At 41.7% G+C, this 18,999-nt stretch overlaps 1 protein-coding gene across 2 annotated transcripts in view; it reads left to right on the forward strand.

The window, feature by feature from the left end:
• Positions 1-18,999, forward strand: part of ZNF512B (zinc finger protein 512B) — a 280,648-nt gene that overhangs the window by 73,118 nt on the left and 188,531 nt on the right. For both annotated transcript variants that reach the window (XM_078651662.1, XM_078651663.1), the window contains exon 2: positions 321-446. In XM_078651662.1, coding sequence (XP_078507788.1) covers positions 323-446 — 124 coding nt within the window. In that variant the 5' untranslated portion in view covers positions 321-322. The remainder of the gene's footprint in view (positions 1-320; positions 447-18,999) is intronic.

Below are 18,999 nucleotides of genomic sequence, written 5' to 3' on the forward strand. Positions count from 1 at the left end.
TTTAAATAACCCCTTTGCCTGCGAGGCTTTAATTAGCCGTTCTCCCATCCTCATGCAGTTCAGGTTCCTCACCTAGGGAGACGGTGAGGGTGCCTGCTCCGCAGCCGCACCTGCTTCATCTAGCAGCTACATCCTGCACGACAGTGCACTACTTGGCAGCAGAAGCACACAGTGGCATCATATATCTCTGCTTCTTAAAGATGCCTCGTGTGTTTACCTGATCAACGCTTGTATTTGGCCTCCACTGTACAGCTTAGATTGAGCCTGCTTGCTTCCACTGGCCGTTCTCTTTGACTAAGACTCAGTGCCTGTTTTTGCAGAGATGGCGGACACCTACTATGGAGGTGGACGGAGGAGAGCTTTCGTAGCCAACAAGACCAGAGCACCAAGAGAGAGCCCTGGAAGAGACCCATATGGACATTCTGGATATGAGCCGCCCCGAATGGGTAAGAATGACTCATTTATCAAGCCACAATGACCAGCTACTAATGCAAAGAGGTCTGGCTTTGTTTATAGTGGTTAGATTGTGTGTGTTGAGCACATATTTGTTTTTGTTTGTGCAGGACTGGGATTAAGGTAGGTAATGGAAATGTTACAATGTTAGAGATGTTTTTTGTTACATAGACAGGATTGGGCATGTGTCTTGTAGAGTGGCACAAACAAACACTATCTCTTTAGCGATGGCAATGTAGCTCATAGATTCACACCTCACATTTTAGCATAAGAACAAAGACATGTAAGTTAGTCTACGAGTTTGAAACATGTATAGAAACGGGCCATATACATGGAGGTCCTGATGCACAATCATTGTTAGCAAATATCTCTTTCACAACTGTTTCACCGACTTCAAGCAAGAAATATTACTAGGCATGTTCCAATAACGCTGATGGTGACAGTGGTGTTTTCATTTATCACATTACTACTCAAAGTCTACTTGGTAATCACGTCACTCTATCCTGGTGGAGTCCAAGCCAAACTACATACAAAACACTTCCCATGGTATATTTCAAGTTCTCCTTATGTAATGTTATATCTTCCTACAGACAGCTTTCAAGTGATAACACGTGTGTTGAGGAAGGGCGTTAACACATGCTTACATAGACACACACAACTTTTCTGTCTATTGATGCCCAAGTCCATACCAAGCATGTTAAGCCCACACACAAACACTACACTTGCACACTTCCACTGCCCTCAAACACAGTTTAACTTGAAACAATGAACATGACACCTGCATCTGGCACACAAAAAACATATGCACAACAACCTCAATCATAACTCTCACCACACCTCCCACTAAGGTCGACACATGTGTGCACACACACACAGATTCACGCACAGTGTTTCTCATTTGCTCTGGGAAAAGTCATTTTTTTACAAGAACATGTATTGGGCAAAACTGTCTTCTCAAAAAAGCTCTTGTGTGGTGGAAACCTACAACTGTTGAGCATGTGACCTACTGTCCGAGTTATAGATGTTGGAGTATGTCACAGGACCGATTTCGCCCCTGAGGGCTTCTTATTGTTGAGCAACTAACGACTAGAGGACGCCACGCTACTAACTGGGACAGTTGTCAGTGCCAAGAGGCAGTTTAAATGAGATTGCATTTTATAAATGGCAGCCTACATTAGATATATTAAAATGCCTTCATGAACTGAGAACCCAAACTCACTTCTAATGAGCCTAAACAAAATGTGGACCCTCGGACACTGGCATAATGGTGTTCAGGGGAAAGATTGTATTTAATTTGCGCTTGTTCAATGTTTCAATGTTGTTCCATGAATTCTTTGACTGCATTGGTGCAAATATGCCCTTATTTCATGTGAACTAGGAGATTCTTTGTTCATTACTTGGTGGAAGGCTAATTGTAGCCACAGTAAGACATGCAATGTGCTGCACACGCATGCATCTTGGGTGTTGATCAACCTACTGTCTCAAATTATTAGTCAAGAGTCGTGAGGCCTGCTTCAGCCAAGCGACTCCATTACTCACAGTCAATCTTATAAGCCGAAACATCGTCTGGGTAAACTTTAAAATGAAGCAACTTGATTGGCTCTTTTTTAATTAATTATTATGACATAATTCTCTTTCTATCTACTTGGGTTACTATTCCCTTGTTTTTTGGTGGCTTAGTCTGCCTCTTGATTCCTGCTGGTCCCTAGTGCTCAGCCCGTGCTGAAGGAGGTCAAAATCTCTCCATAAAGTCGGAGATCGATCTAGTAGAGACTAACAATGCAGGCGGGGGAAGATTCAGGTATTTTCAGTAAGACTTTCAACTGAATTCTATTTTTAATTAGTTAATTGTTTGTAAATTTTAATAACCACAACTTCCAAATTCAGTTTAAATCTATTGATGTTTTGTCCTCTCAGAGCCAGAACCCCATCCCACCCCAAGCATAATGGATTAAAGGTTGATGTGGAATCTACCCTATCCATGCAAGTTGTTAAATATTATGGTAAATTTGAATCTCAGGTTTTCATGACTTGCCTGTCCACAACAACTGACAGCGAACAACTCATAACAAGTTTTATTAACGTGTGCAGTTTCATTATTATTGCACTCCTTAAGACTAATTAAAATAGCAATTTACCATACTGAGATGCTTTAATGCAGCCTGTTTCTCTGCAAACTAACGTGTGCATGAAACTCTGTCAAAAAACGTAATGATATAGAGGATGTTCAAATTTGTCAAGTGCATTGCAAAGCATATCTGAACATGTGGAAACATTTGATAAAAACATAATTGGGATTGTTTAACAAACACCCTCCAAAAAGAAACCCCCCAGTTTTTTTGGTAAACAGTTAACTCTATTAGGTCCAGAAAAAAGTCCTATCCGCTCAGAGCACCTACATCACTGCAGACCAATGGTTTTTGCATTTTAAGGGAATCTAACCTTTCACTTTAATCTCTTAACTCAAATTTACAAATCTACGCTTTGACTATTACGAGGTTCTTTTAGCGCTGCGACAAGTCGACACGTCCAGGGAAGGCTCCAGGGTCTGATGGAGGTACCTCTGGATTTATTTATATGCAATATCGAACTCTGGGCTCCAATATTAGCTAACATTTTAAACAAAGTATGCTAATCCCAGTTACCTGAATCTGGTTCATCATCAACTATAGTTCCCATTTTTTTTTTTAAATTGATTGATTGGAACTCAGTCGATTTCGAGATTGGACTAATGAGAGTAATAAATTATAGGCACCTGTCAAAATGTTTTTTGAGAACGGTTAGGTACTCTGTAGCAATGCTTAAACCTTCAACTGATAATCGGTAAATGTACAATTGCAAGGGGATGCCCATTGTACCTTGCTTTCATGTATTTGATGTAGAGAAAACAGAATCTTTTAACATAGTGTGAGAGGAGTTTGTTCGCTAGGGATGCGTTCTCGCGTCACTTTTATTTATGTATAAACAAACTAAATCTGCATTTGGTTAACATCTGTCCAGACGTGCCCACAGTCTGCTCTAGACGTACACCTGTGTTATTATACGCAGATGTTGTGTATTTACTGACACGGACCCTTAGGGCCTTAAGAATCTCGATGGCAGCATCACCCAGTTTATGGCTGATTTAGACCCTGATACAAATTTTTCAAAGTCTCACTTTATGTCCTTTGGTCCAAACAGTTCAAATATATGTGTATTCTCTGTTGGCAACGATAAGTTAGCGAAGGTAGACCACTTTCCCTACCTGGGTGAAGTCTTTAAATCATCCTCATGTTGGGTGACCAACACTTTGGCCCACTCTCAAAAATGTAGCCAAGCACTGGGTTTCTTGTTTAATCCTTCATCATCTCTTGGTGACAAACCTAATAGTCCGATGCCAGAAGTATATAGGACACAATGCGTCACAATTGTGACTTTTGAAGCTAGAGCCTTTGGTTATGTAAATTCTTCCACATTACAGGTGGAAGAGCACCGCTTCTATTGCCGCCTCCTTTCGCTCTATTCCTGTACCTCCCATTACATTTGTCGCAAGGAACAGATTACATCATGCTAGGCCCTGTAATATACTGTGGCTATAAATTTGTACAAACTTAATGATGCTCTAAATTAATTCATTATTAGCGATTGTTTGTCTTGCGACAAAGGCCTTAACATTTTGTGGCTGCTGTATGTTAAACAGACGTTAGAAAGCTTGGGAAGGCCCTCTCTTGGTGAGAATCATAGCTCTGTGTGTAGGAAGGACAGGCTGTGGTTTAAGTGTGCTTTTTTTGCTGAAGAGACTCCTAGCTAGGGAAGGCCATGAAATACAAAAATCATCAGTGAGACAGTATACAATCTTGCAAACCAGTGCAGGTATTGAACCCTATTCACAGATCGTATCCGGTTGATGGGGAAAGGACCTTGCTATTCCGACCCAGATCCGGTACTATCCACAAACTGTTAGTTTTCCCTTAGAGCAATACAGCAGTTGAACATTGGCCTAAATTTATTTTTTTTAAATTGAGGGGCAAACAATGACACTTATTAGGTTCAGCAAAAAAGTCCTATCCACTTTGAGCACCCAAATCATTGCCGACTAGTATTTGCGCATTTCCTTGTGACTGCGTTTAGGATCAGTCACTTCTGCTCTTTGTCTTTTTTTGTAAATATTATAAAGTATACCCTGCATGTTTTAGTGCCATTGTTAAGGAAGTATAATTTTACCAATTGTAGAGTTGCTTTGTTTTTTGACCAAATTCTAAAAGGGAATGCTATTTGTTTTAAGTTTGAATAATAATTAAAATCTATAATACTCTGTCGAAACACTATGCTTTTTAAGCACATTTATATTGTATTGCACTTTTTATGATTATCAGCTGGTATTCAAAATAAAGTTTTTGATTTATTGATTGATTGATTGGTGTCAACTTTTGAAACAACATGGTTTTGCTCTCGATATGTTCTATGATGTATAACTTTTCATTGCGCTGAAGCTGTAACTGCAGAGCATGGCTGCTTTACCATGGCAATGAGATAGTCATCCAGCCTAGACTGACTCCCTACCCTTCCATTGTACTCTGCGATTTTGTCTACGATGGTACTGCAGAGAACTGCTCAGCCTTGGCCCCTTTTATTTGCAATGTTAACTTTTCTTGTAGGTCCTGTGTTAGCAAGTATCTAAGATGACGAATTGTGGATGTATTTATGAAAACATCAGGATTTAAAAAGCGGAGGCCCTTAATGTTGGGATGCCTTTTATATACAGTGAAAGCAAGTTGGGATTTCTCTAAATGCTTTTGGTTGAGGTTTGTTGTCACTGTTTTGGTTCACACAGTGGCACTAACCATGATAAGGATCTGTCAGATTAAATAAATGTCTGGACTAAATCGCAGCAATAAGCAGTTTCAGCATTGCAGGTATCTCAGTTTATTAAGTTGTGTTTTTAAGCATGCTGGCATTTGGTAGTTTGTAAAAAACAAGGGGTGTGGCCCAAATGACTGAGGTTAGGTTGGGCCTTAAGAACAAAGAACTAAATAATTACCTAAACCTCCAGTTATTGAAATATGTAACTAATACAGGAAATAAACGAAAATTAATGCGTTTACCTTGGTCATGACTATGACCACTTTCAATTTTAATTACTCTTGATATTGAATGATTTCAACAGAAAAAACACATAATCTACTAGACAGACAATCTCATTCTAAACAATCTCATTATAGCTATATCCACTAATACATAATACATAAATAAAAGTGTGTAAAAATATAGTCACAATAAATCAATACAGTAGAAAAAAGACAATCAATGTAACAAACAACAATTATGATATATGTACAAATCCAATGACAAAACAGTTGTGATACGTTATTTTCAATCACAATATAACCATTAACGACACAAAAATGATCCCCACTTTTAAGGAGATACTTATTTACAAATTCGGATTGTCCAAAGGATCAAACAACACTTTTACATGATAGCCACGTGATAGCATGTGGTAGTTGTCACTTATTAGCACTGAAGACTGTGTTGATTGGTTGCACTTTGTTGGTGATAACTCATCTCCTTGTATTATCAACGACGATCAAAGTTGCACAGGTTCACTTCATGATGGTGGTAATTTCAAATCCTATCTCTTGCAAAGGTCGAACTGCATACCATAGACCCTCACCCTTCTCTGTAATTGAACCTGGGTGGCTGCTAGCCTCATTCTGATTTTTGGAGATAATGTTCTTATCCTTACTCTCCGGTGCCTCTTTCATGTCTAATCTTTTGGTTCACATTTGTATTACTAGATGCATGCTATCACCTGATCTTCCTTTAATTCTATGTATGGGGCACAGATAATCCCATCTATTTTCCCGAGTTTCTCCAGCATTTGATCTTTCAAAGATTCACATGTTCAATATATTGCATTTGGTCAGGCTGGGGATCATTAATAATCAATATTTCGTTTTCAGGGTGCCTATACACTAAATTGACATTAAATCAGCCCCATACTCTTTGTAGTCTGCCCTTCTCATTGTATGATCCGAACTCCATCAAAAGAGATGGAAGACCACAGAGTTCACTCTCTTCCAAGGCTCAACTGTTCACATTTTCCGCTACCAATCTGGTGAATGGAAGGGATTCATCAGGGCTCCGGTTTCTTGCCCTTTTTGGATATTTTGATTGTTTTTGATTTTCCCTCATCTCCTCACCATCTCCCATCTCCTCAACATCAACTGCACAAATTAACATGTTTTGCTTCTTTTTTGCGGTTTGGCTGAACCCTGGGAGTGAGTTGTCACTTTATGGCTGCCACCCACCTGAGAAGTCCATCTTCAAACCCTCTGGATCCTGTGGGGCCAGAAAGGCAAAAATTGCTATCCCTCACACAACATCCATTTACAAACTGCACAAGTTTGGACCTTTTGCTAAAAACACAATATTTACCTGCAAGATGAAACTTGAGCGGTGCCGTCTCGTTCAAGTGGGTTGGACAGTTCTGGTTTACTGACTTTTGACTATGACCATGAACAGGCTGACCCAAATCGAATCAGAACCCTGCCTCCTCATGAAGGACCACGGTCAGATGCTTCACCACAACAATGCCTCCTTCCACTTGCTGCATTTCTGCTTCAGTCCTAGAGTTTGGTTCTCTAGATAATCTATAAAGTTGTCAAAGGATTCTACCAGTGTCAAAGTCAGACTCCTTTACTCCTTTACTAAGACTTATACCTTGAAAGGTTTTGTGTTTGGACATAGACTCATGATATTGATTCATGGCAGACGCATTCACTTTATATTCTTCCTTAATTCATTCACCTGCCTGAGTTAAGGCTGAAAAGCTCTTTAGGGAAGATATGTCTCAACGTATCTGGGGTATCCCAGCCAAATGTCTTTGGCAAGAATTGTTAAAAAAATGTGAAGGGACAATTTTGGGCATTTACTCCCCTTGTCAGAATGCTGTTTTAGCATCTCTTATAAGAAGCCCCTTTAAACTATTCACTGACCTTTCTACAGATGCTCTCCCTATAAAATATAGTTTCTCCTTGAATTTACTTTTGCTTCCTTTATCTCGAAAGAGCTGTTTGAATTTCACATGATCCAGGAGATTATTCTTCTAACTTCCTTTCCCAGTCTGCTTACTTGGCTTAATGGCTTTTATCTAGATCGAACCAGGGAACTTGCTTCATCAGACCAATATTTTGTGGCCCTTGGGAGTGATGTGTATTAAGGCCACCATTGCTAAATGAGTAACGGCATGCATTACTAATTGCTACACTCTGCATGGAGTCTAACCTCCATTTGGTTTCAGGGTGCACTCCAGCAGGGCTCATGTGACAGAAGTAGTATTCTCCAGTTGTGTGCATGTCCAGATATATGCTGGATGGATACTCCTTACACATTGGGGCTTCCTCCTCACAAATATATTTATGGTGTGGCTTTCTTTGCATCCCTAGTTATCCTTGCATGATCATCTGTGCTTGTAGTAGATGAGGAATGTGAGAGAGAGGCATCTAAAAGAGAGCAAGCTATGTTTTGTTTAGTTTAGTTTAGTGTCATGTTTAGTTATTAGTAGGGGTGGGCGGAATTTGCGTAATCGTGTTACGCAAATCTCCGCAAAACGGTAAAAAATCTCCGCAAACACGCGGAGTTGCTTGAACGCAATGCTTTTTTCCTGTTCGCAATCACTATTTGCATGCTCGTGGGGAAATATCTCGCGAACACGCATTTTGAGATCTCGAACAAACAAAAAATTTCGCCAAGTCGCTGGACCCAGAATTTTGGGCAATTTTGCGTTTTTCGCGGAACGTAAAATTACCCAAAATCCGTAAATTCCGCGAGCGGAACGGAATTTACAGCCCAGGCCTAGTTATTAGTTTAGTTACGTTTTTAGTTTAGTTCAATCCAGTTTAGTTTCGTTTTTAGTTTAGTTTAGTTAAGTTTTGTTTTGCTATGTTACGTTCCATTGCATTATGTTATGTTATATAATTTGCATCTAAGTGGGCTTTGGGTTCGAAGTTCACCTCCGGACATGTACTGTGGTATGAGTAGGATCTGTGAGTAGGATCAAGGATTGCTCTGAGGAATACTAAATGTAATATCGCCACTTTCACAGCTATGGTGCCTCTTGCAAAATAAGAGGGTGGATAGTCTTTTAAAATTTGACACAAGAGCATTAACTGCATCCACCTTTTGGCCCAGAATTGATTAAGTTCGAATTGTCCTCTGTATTAAGCTCATTCTTGGAGATTCTTAGAAAGTGCTGTGATCAGCCCATTGAAGATAGCAAGATTTTCAGCCCAGGACGAGGTAAAGCAAGATCGTAAGGTTTTAGCTAGGTAGAGTAAAATTAAGATGTTTTGTGGAAATCATATTTTGGGTTAAAATGTAATACCTTTATAAGATGTCCACCCACGTGTGCACATGCATTCGCGCATTTGTACAGTCTTCTTGAAGTGTTTTTTCTAATAAAGTTTTACATAAAGCATTGAAAGTCAGCTGGCTATGCATAGATGGCCTTCTTAAAATAATTTTCAAGCACTTTCGAAAGTTGGCCATTTATATGTGGGCTAGCACATGCTTGATGGCAGTCTTTGAATGATTATAAGCAGTGCCTCCACTACATTCAGTGAGCTCTACAAGTGACTGTGAGGACTTATTAGCGGTGCCGGGGGAGCTGATATATATATAAATATATATCTCCTTTGTTTCCATTGATACCCGGATTTCCCCACTGACGGCCACGGACCACAGATTCAGTGCTTCAAAAATGTATTTAATTGCAGTCGTCATAACGCGTTTTGGCTTCAGAAAAGCCTTGATCACATGATATGGTCACATTGTTGCAATCTTTTTAAAGTGACAGGTGTGGGTGTGGCAAATACCACGTGCAAGCTTCAACAATAGACATAGAAAACAAAGGTAAAACCAGGATTTAAAAGAGGAAAATATAGTGTATACCTATACATTTATAACCCAAACGTTGATGCTAGTTCCCATCAAGATATATTTGCCTCAAATTTAAATTGTTCAAATTGGACGAAAAAATAGAATGTTGTTTTTTCAAAATCATACCACTGTTGTGAAGTGCGCCGGGCCCTTGCATGACCAACCGTAGTCATATCGTGGTTGATATACATACGTATTTATTCATCTTAGATAGTCCATCCTGTATGTACGTCTTCAAAATTTGTTTTGTTATTTGATAAGATGTATACCTGTTATACAAACTTGTATGTGTCCCGAGCCTGGGACACTTTGTGTGTATTCCCTGTCGATATACATCGATATTGTTGAAATGAAAGTGTAATGGTGCAATGTATAAAAGTGCAATTGGATAAGATTTAAAGTGCTAAGTGCTTGATGTGACAAATAATTGTAACCGTTTTGATCAATTTTACTTTCTTTTTGCGGTGCTGCATATGGGGTCACGTCAGTACTGTCATTTTGAGATATATATATTATATATCTCTATATATATATATATATATATATATATATAGAGAGAGAGAGAGAGATAGATAAATATATATATATATATATCAAAATAAACAAGAAGACCAAACTCCCCAAGAATCAGTTATGGCAGTAGGGGGTTGTTGTAAGACTATTTACCATTTACTTCCTAATATTTGGAATACTTTCTGTGTTCACTGCTTAGTTCTTCCAGTCACACATGTATTAATTTCATTAGGTCTCATCTACAAACCTATTGAAGACCTATTGTGTACTTTATCAATACTTACAGTGGGATTTGGATTAGCCCTTGTTTTATCATCAGTTATCTGCATGGCCAATTTCATTAGCGTGTGTCTTATTCAGTGGCTTTGCTTCCCCTTCTTGTATTTGCCCCTGCTCTGAAGCAGATTCTTTTTAGCATCGTTTTGTTTGGATGACTCCTATCCTTCCACTGAGTAAATTCAGGGAACTACTTTTCTGTTGCTTTCAGTAGTCAGTGGGAGTATGTGTTTTCTTTCTTTCACCCCTATCCACTGTGTGCGCTTTCCCCTCCCATGCTCTCTCTGTGTTGCTCTCCTTCCCACTCAGCTCGACCATTGTTTTCCCCCCTCCTTCCCCACCCTGCTTAGCTGTTTTAGGTTTCGCCTGGCGTCGGCTGCGCAGCAGCGTTCGCGCAGGCGAAAACCTTTGAGAAGAATATGGTGCCTTTGTCACGCCTCTCACTTCCATTGGCTAGCTCCATAAATGGAGGCTAGCCATTGGAAGTGAGATCTGTCCGTCATGGTCCGAGGCGATTCGTGGGCTTTCCGGCGATGTTTTTCTCATCCTGCCCCTTTTAGCACGTCATGCGGCGGTGGGCGGTGTTTTTTTTTTGGTTGGTTTGTTTTGGTCAGTTCTCTGAAGATGGCGGCCGGGCAGTAGCCTTCATGGCGTGGTCCGCTTTAACACCTGACACAATGCACAATGCAGGCTGGGAGAAGCCCCTCCTGGATTTTGGGGGGCCCGTGGGCTATGAAGGAGCTGCCTTAACCGAGTTGCTTCGCTCTTTTGCGAGACAGGAGTGGTAGAAAGAAAAAATACAGAAACTAGGAAAACGCCGACCTGGAAACAAGGTACGATTTCTGACTCGACCTGTTAATAGCATCCGCCCCCAAGAACCCGGCTCTCGCCCTCGGACCCGTGTTCGCCTAAATTCGCTCTGTCCCTGCACAGCTCTCCCAGGCACCCGATGCCTTCGTCAACACTGCCTGTGCACAGCCTTTGCCCTCACTGGGCCTCGATCAGTTCCTCCTTGTCCCCCCCCACTCGTTTCTATCTCCCTCACTCGTTTCTATCTCCCTCACAAAAGTTGCTACAAAGTTGTGCAACCTCAGTGCTCTTTCCTCGATGAGTGTCTTAACGATTTTTACACATGCATGCCTTATGTGCGTTTACAAACTATGGTGCCCCGCGTCGTTTCAGTTTAAAACCAGGAGAATCCATGTGCTCCCCCTTAAAAGCCCCATCCCAAAAAAAAACTTTATTTGCAGCTGCAAGAGGCCTTCACTTAACTGTGTGTGCCTGACTCACACGCAGTTGGTGGAGGAGTGGTTTTGATTTGTTCTGCTCCAGTGCTGGAACATGTCGTTATATTTAGCAGTGTGCACTGACAATGCGGATCATAAGAATGCTTTACGACAGGACTGGTTTTTTTTTCCTCTTGTGTGCGTTTTTTTCTGTTCTTTCTCACATTCTGTGGCCATCGGGTTTGGTTTAGCCAAGTGTATTTTTTTTTTGTCTTTTGCTTGGAGACATCCTCTTTTGTGTTCTGCCCTCAGCTGCCTTGCCATTTGATTACTATAAACGATCTATTGTGTGTTAATTGTGTGAATACATGTTTCGTGTTGTCCTAAAAATGTTAGCAACCGGTTTCAATATATCAAAGGTATGTAAGTGCTCGTGAAATGTGGTGTTATCGTTCTACGTTTAATACAATGCTTAGAAACAATACGTGTAAGGTATCGTCCATTTGCGAGAGATTAAGCTATTAGCATTGTAAATGACAATGCCATTAATTTATCTGCTTTCAAAACCAACACATAAATAAAAAAATTGTCATTTACAATGCTAATAGCTCTAACTTTTACAAAGGCGGAACTGTTGCATTGTAAATGCTTGTTTTATACTAGCGCCCTCATGCTCCTTCACCTAGGCTCCGCTTTTGCCCCCCCACCACTCCCTGATCATCATTGATGAGGTTAACTTTCTCCCCCAACCCAACATGCTGCACCGATATGCACTTGTGGTGACACAAGAATCCATATTGCATTATTTAGCTGTAGTGTTTTTTCTGATGCTGTTCGGCATGGGAATTAACATTTTTTCTTTTCTTTTTGCCAGTACTGATCCTCATTTGCCAATGCTTTTCGCAGAACAAAAGCTAAGACCTGCGTGCTTTGTCAATGCTTGTTTTTGGAAGTGAGGATTAGCAAGGCTTTCATTCATCTTCCAGACAGTGCTCGAATGTAGTGGAACCTCAACGGATTCAGATTGTGGAAGCTGTTCTTGCAGTGGAATCGGGTTCCGGCCTGGGACGGCCTAGCGAATCATTTTTTAACTCCCAAACTGTCCGTGACATATGTAGTGGCTAACGAACAGGGTATAAACCTGCTAGGGAGAGGGTGATTTCAGGTTCAGTACACACATTCTCCTGCTTGTAATGCCTCAGCTAAAGAACAACAAAAAACATTTTTGTCATAGTTGCGTCCTGCCTGAGAGCCAAGCTAGACATTTATACTGTCCATCTAGGGAACAAAAAATATACATTCTGAGTCACTTTTAAACAAAAGTTGGCAAAGAGCTACACGTCGTTGTGAATAATTTTCTCCAGCTGTCTGCGAGATATGGAGGTTGGGGTGTGTGCGTAATTACAGTAATAATGACCATTTAGCAGACAATGCAAAATGGTGTCCTTTGATACTGTGGCCCACCTTACACTTTAGATAAGGTTGGTAAGGCAGGATTCGTAGGAAAAGCCCTAGGGTGGGTGAGGTCCTCCTTGAAGGAACGCACATTCCAGGTCTTTGGCAGAGATTGTTCCTCAGAAATTCTGCCAGTTGCTTGTGGGGACCCCCAGTGGTCCTCACTTAGCCCTACATTGTTTAATATATACTTGCACCACTGGCAGATATTGTAGCCCCTTTTAGGATCTCTATAGTCTCCTATGCGGACGACACACAGCTGTTATTTTCCCTTGCTTAAAGTTCGGATCCACTAGCATCTGCTCGGGGGCTCTGCCTGGAGCAAGTATCCAGCTGCATGAAAAAGTCCTGTCTGAAGCTTAATGGAGCTAAAACAGAACTAATAATTATTGGGAACAATTCCTCTGTCCAACAAGGTCTGTGGTGACCTACTGGTCTTGGTCCCCCCCAAGGCTCTTATAAGAAGCTTGGGATTTGGCTTGAAGATACTTGCTGTACCTGGGGTCTCCTAAACAAGTTACCCGAAAATTGCAAGTTGTGCAAAATGCAGCTGCACGCACAGCCCATGGAATTTACAGGTCACAGTCAGGCAACGACTAAGAAAGCTCCATTGGCTCTCCATAGCCCAAAAAGTAGAATTTAAGTCACTGTGTGCATCACTCACTGAGTTGTACAGGCTGAAGGTCCACTTATTCTACACCAGTTTGCCACCCTCTATACCCCCCAACAGATCCCTTCAATCTTTGAACCTTCATTTGGCCACCACCCCTGTTATTAAAAGAGCTAGACGGGGTGGTCGATCCTTCAGCTTTAACGCTGCAAAGCTCTGAAATTCTATTCCCTTGGCTATCCGTGCTTTAGAGATTGGTTTACACTTTCAGAAAAAGCTTAATTCATGGCTTTTTAAATAAGTTTAGTTTTTAGGTATCTTCCTCATTCAGTTATGGTGCTACCTCTTTTTTCCAGTGCTGGGATGCCTCCGAGTCGCCATGTGCTTTATAAATCTCCTAGCATAGTTGTGTTTTGGAACTTCAAATCCATTCCATGCAGTTGGTTGCGCCAGCACATAACCACCTGAGATATTTTACCCATAATGGAACTTGGGACAGTACGTTGTACTCAACAACCACTGCAACAAACATTTTACCTCATGGAGCTGTCATTTTTTATTTGTTGCAGTTTTATATAGCGCAAACTCGACACGAAGGTATCTGAGTGCATTATACGAGCACCAGTTGCATTACAGACGGAGACATTCATTTTTACGCACACAGAGATTAGGGGCCATATGTATCAAAGGGTTTTACCCATTCTGTGTTTATGGGAAAATATGTTCATATATATGGCTTTAAGTGACTTGCCCAGAAGCACAGGATTCTGAGCCTCCCGCTGAGACTCGAACTCGGTTCCCAGGCTTCAAAGTGGGCCACTAGCTGTTACGCCACGTGCTCTCCCCTAATAGATAGAGAACACCTGTAACCTACAGATTACTAAGCTTTCTATCATGGTTCAAACCTGTGGGCAGAGGAGGCACAAAGACTTCTGTAGCAAGTGCTTTAACCACATGAGCTATCTTTCCTTTTTATTATACCCTGAGAATTGCTGTGTACACATAGGGGCACATGCATCAAGGTAGGCTTTTGTGATTCCTTAATTGCGATTATTAAGGAATTGCAATTAAGGACTCACAAAAGCCTATGCATGTAGGAATCGCAAAAAAAATTGTGATTCCTAAACATTCCTTAATTGCGAGTCGCAAATTGCGAGTCGCAATTAAGGAATGGCTTCCCATTCATTCCTATGAGCCTACAGGCCCATAGGAATGAATAGGAATTGCATGCACAATTTGCGAGTACCAAATGTACTCGTAAATTGCGCATGCAATTTCAAGGGTGCACAGGTGCCAAAAGGACACCCTGTTGCACCCCTGAAATTGTACTGTGCACCCATGTTGCGCCACACACATGCCCCAAGGGCATGTGTGTGTGTGTAACATGAAACTTTAAAGACTGCACTTTAGTGCATTTTTCAAAGTTTTTGCCAATTACCGACCAGTTTAATTTCCCTGTAATTTGCGGCCCCAAATAGTGAAATCGCTATATCAAAGTGCTTCTAGCATTGGATTTAAGGAATCGCATGCAATCCCAATTTGGGAAATCGCCCAAAAATGCAATTACCAAGATTGCACATCCCAAAAACTTTAATGCATCGCAAAAGGCCATTTTGCGATCGCAAATGTCCGAGTTTTGCGAATCGCACTGTTTGCGATCGCAAAATCCCTAGATGCATGTGCCCCATAGATACCTAAAAGTCAACCTGTTAAGAAAATCATGCAGGAAGGACAGCGGCTTACTCTTGCTCATTGACTGCTCTGTTTAGACCACGTTCCCAGCCCATTTGTGGATTCCCAGCTCAGTAAAAATTACTGCATGACCTCATGGCTGGGCACCAGCTGGAGAGCAACAGGGTCCCGCAGTGCTGCTGCACTCCCACGATTAATTGGACTGTAACCCGAGCATTTAATTTGCAGTATCGAGACTGTAAAAACACAGGCTCAGTTCAGGGTCCTTGGATACAGTTGATAGGGGGCGGCCTCTGTTTTTCAGCCGTTCGTGCAATCCCCGCTGTCTCCACTTTTTCTCACCGATGTCTACAGTCAGGAATAATAACTCTATAATTAGGAAAATAGGCTCCAGGGCCCCCATTCCTTCGGGGCCCCTGGCTTCGTCATTGTGGCTTCACGGTACCGCTGGTGGAACTGACAAGCGTGGAGACCAGTGTTGGAGTAGAGATGTGAATACTATTTAATTTGTAATAGAATAGATAACTCCAAGCATTAGAGAGAAACTTTATAATAGAGTGTGTGAATTCCACCCACGGTCGATATCCTGATAGTCCATAACCCTTAATGTAAGCTGTAAATTTTCATATGTACTTCCAATTTTTCACCTATGGAAATGGGAAGCATGGGGAGATGAAGTGATGTATCCAAGATCACACTATGTTTTCAGGAATGCCAGGATTAGAATTGTAGGCATCCACTGTCGATAAAATTGCCACTAGACCACCTATGTCCTCCCCTTTGCCTCCTGCGTCAAAAGAAAGACTTTGAATGAAGGAAAAATGTAACTTTGACGTCTTTCGTTTGATCCTCTTCTAGCTCCGATTGGGCATGACGACGTGCAAGATTTAATTAATCTGCCACTCAGTTCTATGAACTGGTCAGTGGCCATGCCATGCATAATTAGACGAAAAAGTAATTAAAGAAAAGATCTCTGAACCAAGCAATATGCACTAGTCTGCGAAATGCCAATGAATTATATTAGCAAGGATAAAAAAAAGTTTTAAAACATGCCTCTGAAACTCAGTTTATGAATTAATTGGGACAGTGGGAGTTTTCCAGAAACAACCACAATGGACCAGCATATAGGTTCTCAAACAATTTTCACAGAAAATAGCTAAGATTATTCATGTTTTTTTGGTACATGACATAGGGGGCTTTGATTTGATTCTTAGGGATGGACTGGGATGGGATGAAGATGGGAGATGACTTCTACCCAAAATACCTTTACTAAAAGGTGCACCCCTAAATCGAAATCTTCTAAAAAAAATGTGCAAATATGTTAATGATTGACGCAAGCCCATAAAATAGCTCATAAAATGTCACTAAATCAGCAGTCATATTCGATTAAGTTTATCATGTAATTGTTACATTGCTTGCTCTGTAACATAATAAAGTGTCACCTGTAGGCGCCTGAAATTCCCTTTATATCTACTTGACACTAACTCTTAGAGCCATATTGAATTTGCTCTACAGCTTCCTGTTACTACCTGCTTCCTGTTTTCAAAAAATGCCCTCTCAAGTTATCACTGTCATGAAATTGGTAATTCTTTTGTAATGTGATTGCTCCAAACGATGGAATTAAGTCATTAATTTATGCTTGGAATTGCACCGATGAGAAGGGAGGAATGAGTGACAGAAGCCTGTGTGGGGTAGTAGGTGAAGTCAGTGAATGATGAGGTTTCGGTAGTTTGCCACAATTAACTATACTGCCTCTCAGCCTGTGCTTACTTTGTGCAGGAGGAGGGCACAGGTTTCATCACCAGATTTCACTCAGAGCAAACGAAAGAAATGTAGTAAAGGATTAGAACAGAGGAAAATAGTGACACAGGGAGATTACGAAAATAGGGTGGAATCAAGATGAGGCACCTTGATATTTGTCTACCTTAGTATTAAGTGGGTCCTGATAAGTACTTAGCCTCTGGATGTATTTGTTTCACTAAGTGAAAATTGCTTTAGGTACTTCATGGTTGAACCAGTGCTTTGTCTTTGTGCACCTTAAATGTATGTGAAACTACGAAGCTGAGTGGATCTTTGGATGGGTATTCTGTGGACGTGCAACCAGTTTTAGTTTGATAAGTGCAGGGGGCATTCATTGATCTATTTTTTATTTAGTTGCTTGACATGTTTAGAGTCTTTTTATTTGGATGTGATTGAAAACGAGGCAAGTAATGTCTTCTGAAGGTTGATGCCTTGCTGAAATTCCTCTATGGTGCTTGGATCAGGAGGTCCAAATCTTGATGGTCCTGGTCTGCTAGAGGTACGGGCGAGCCCTTCTAGTAGCCATGATGCTGCCTGCACAAAACAGCGCCAAAGCAGATAGTGTCTGCCAGAAAAAGTCTATGTTTGAAGAAAAATCCAAGTGGACAAAAAACCTCCAAGAATGGCAAAGTAGCGCACGAACGAACTATAGGTTCCAGGAGCAGGGAAAGAATTCAAGGAACAGACCAGCGACAAGGGACAGGGAGTAGCACAAGGAAACACCAGGGAGAAGTAAACCAATCAGGACTGATGTGCTGAGAGGAAAGAGGCCGGAGCATTGCAAGGCAGAGAAAAATAATTCTGGGTTTCTTTTATACCCCAGACCCCAGGAAAAAACATCAAAAGGGTTGGCACCATGATAGATTGGGAAGACCGAGTGATAGTCTATTAGGTGGCCGCCATTTTGTATTGGGAAGCTATATACCATTAATCCTTGCTAGAGGATTCTGGGAAGAATATTGACTCTGGTAATGGAGACTCCAGAAGAGCCTTCTAGCCACCATTCCTCAGGACAAGAGCACAGATACAGGGGATTATACCGGCAGGCCTGCTGCTGCCAGGTAAGTGTCTAAGAGGAATGCAGTGGCCTGCTGGCGTTCCCTGCACCTCTCCTTCCATTCGATTGCCGCATTCCCAGACTGCCTTTAAGCGCCACAGAAACCGACATCGGTCTAGGCATAGGTGCAACAGGTAGTCTTACAAAACTTTCGTGGGAAGCCATTGAAGTAACTATAGAATAAGGATAAGCTGGTCCCTGTTTTTTTTCTTTAGATCTAGGTTTGGCACTGCAGCTGTTTAAACTCAATCATTGTTTCCAATATATGTAAATGTAAATGTTTCCAATATACACAGAATGGGCTTTGGGTATGCCCAATTCAACCATTGGCTTTTAAAAAAAATATCTGAAAGAGACACGTTAGTATTAGATTCCTTACCTTAGAATATCCCCAGGCGTCAGACTGGATCCGGAAATTTTTGCGTAGCAGTACCCTTGCGCGTTGGTAGGCATCGTCTGCGGCTCCGCGTCCGTCGTCGGCGTCGTGGGCGCCGTGATGACGTCGTCGGAGTACTTAGACGCCGCCTCCGCGTGCTGACGTCAGTTCTTCTTTTTTCCGCACCAGCAAGCGCAGATCTGGAAAAAGCAGTAACCCTAGTCAATTTTTGACTAACTTTTTGAATCACTTTTTGATTGTTCTCGAAGTCTCTCGACTCCGAATGGTGCCGTAGGGATGCCCAGGTTCAAGCCCTGTGATGATTGCGACCGCCTGATGTCGGTCACGGATCCTCACCGCGTCTGTTTATCTTGTCTGGGTGTCGACCAAGACGACAAGGCCTGCTCCGACTGCTCCGACTGCCGGGCCCTCTCTTCGAAACCCAGGCGGGAGCGGTCCCGCAGGCGACTCGAACTCCGGCAGTCGGTCCCGTGCCGTGAGAGGTCCCGATCCCATGGGAGGTCGAGGGACAGGTCGCGGGCTCGGAACCACCACAGTTCCGAGGGTAGGCCGCACTCCTCCGGGTCGAAGTCGTCGTCAGGTAAGAGGCACAAGAAGTCCA

This window comes from Lissotriton helveticus, chromosome 7, assembly GCF_964261635.1.
Source record: "Lissotriton helveticus chromosome 7, aLisHel1.1, whole genome shotgun sequence".
Classification (NCBI taxonomy): Eukaryota; Metazoa; Chordata; class Amphibia; order Caudata; family Salamandridae; genus Lissotriton; species Lissotriton helveticus.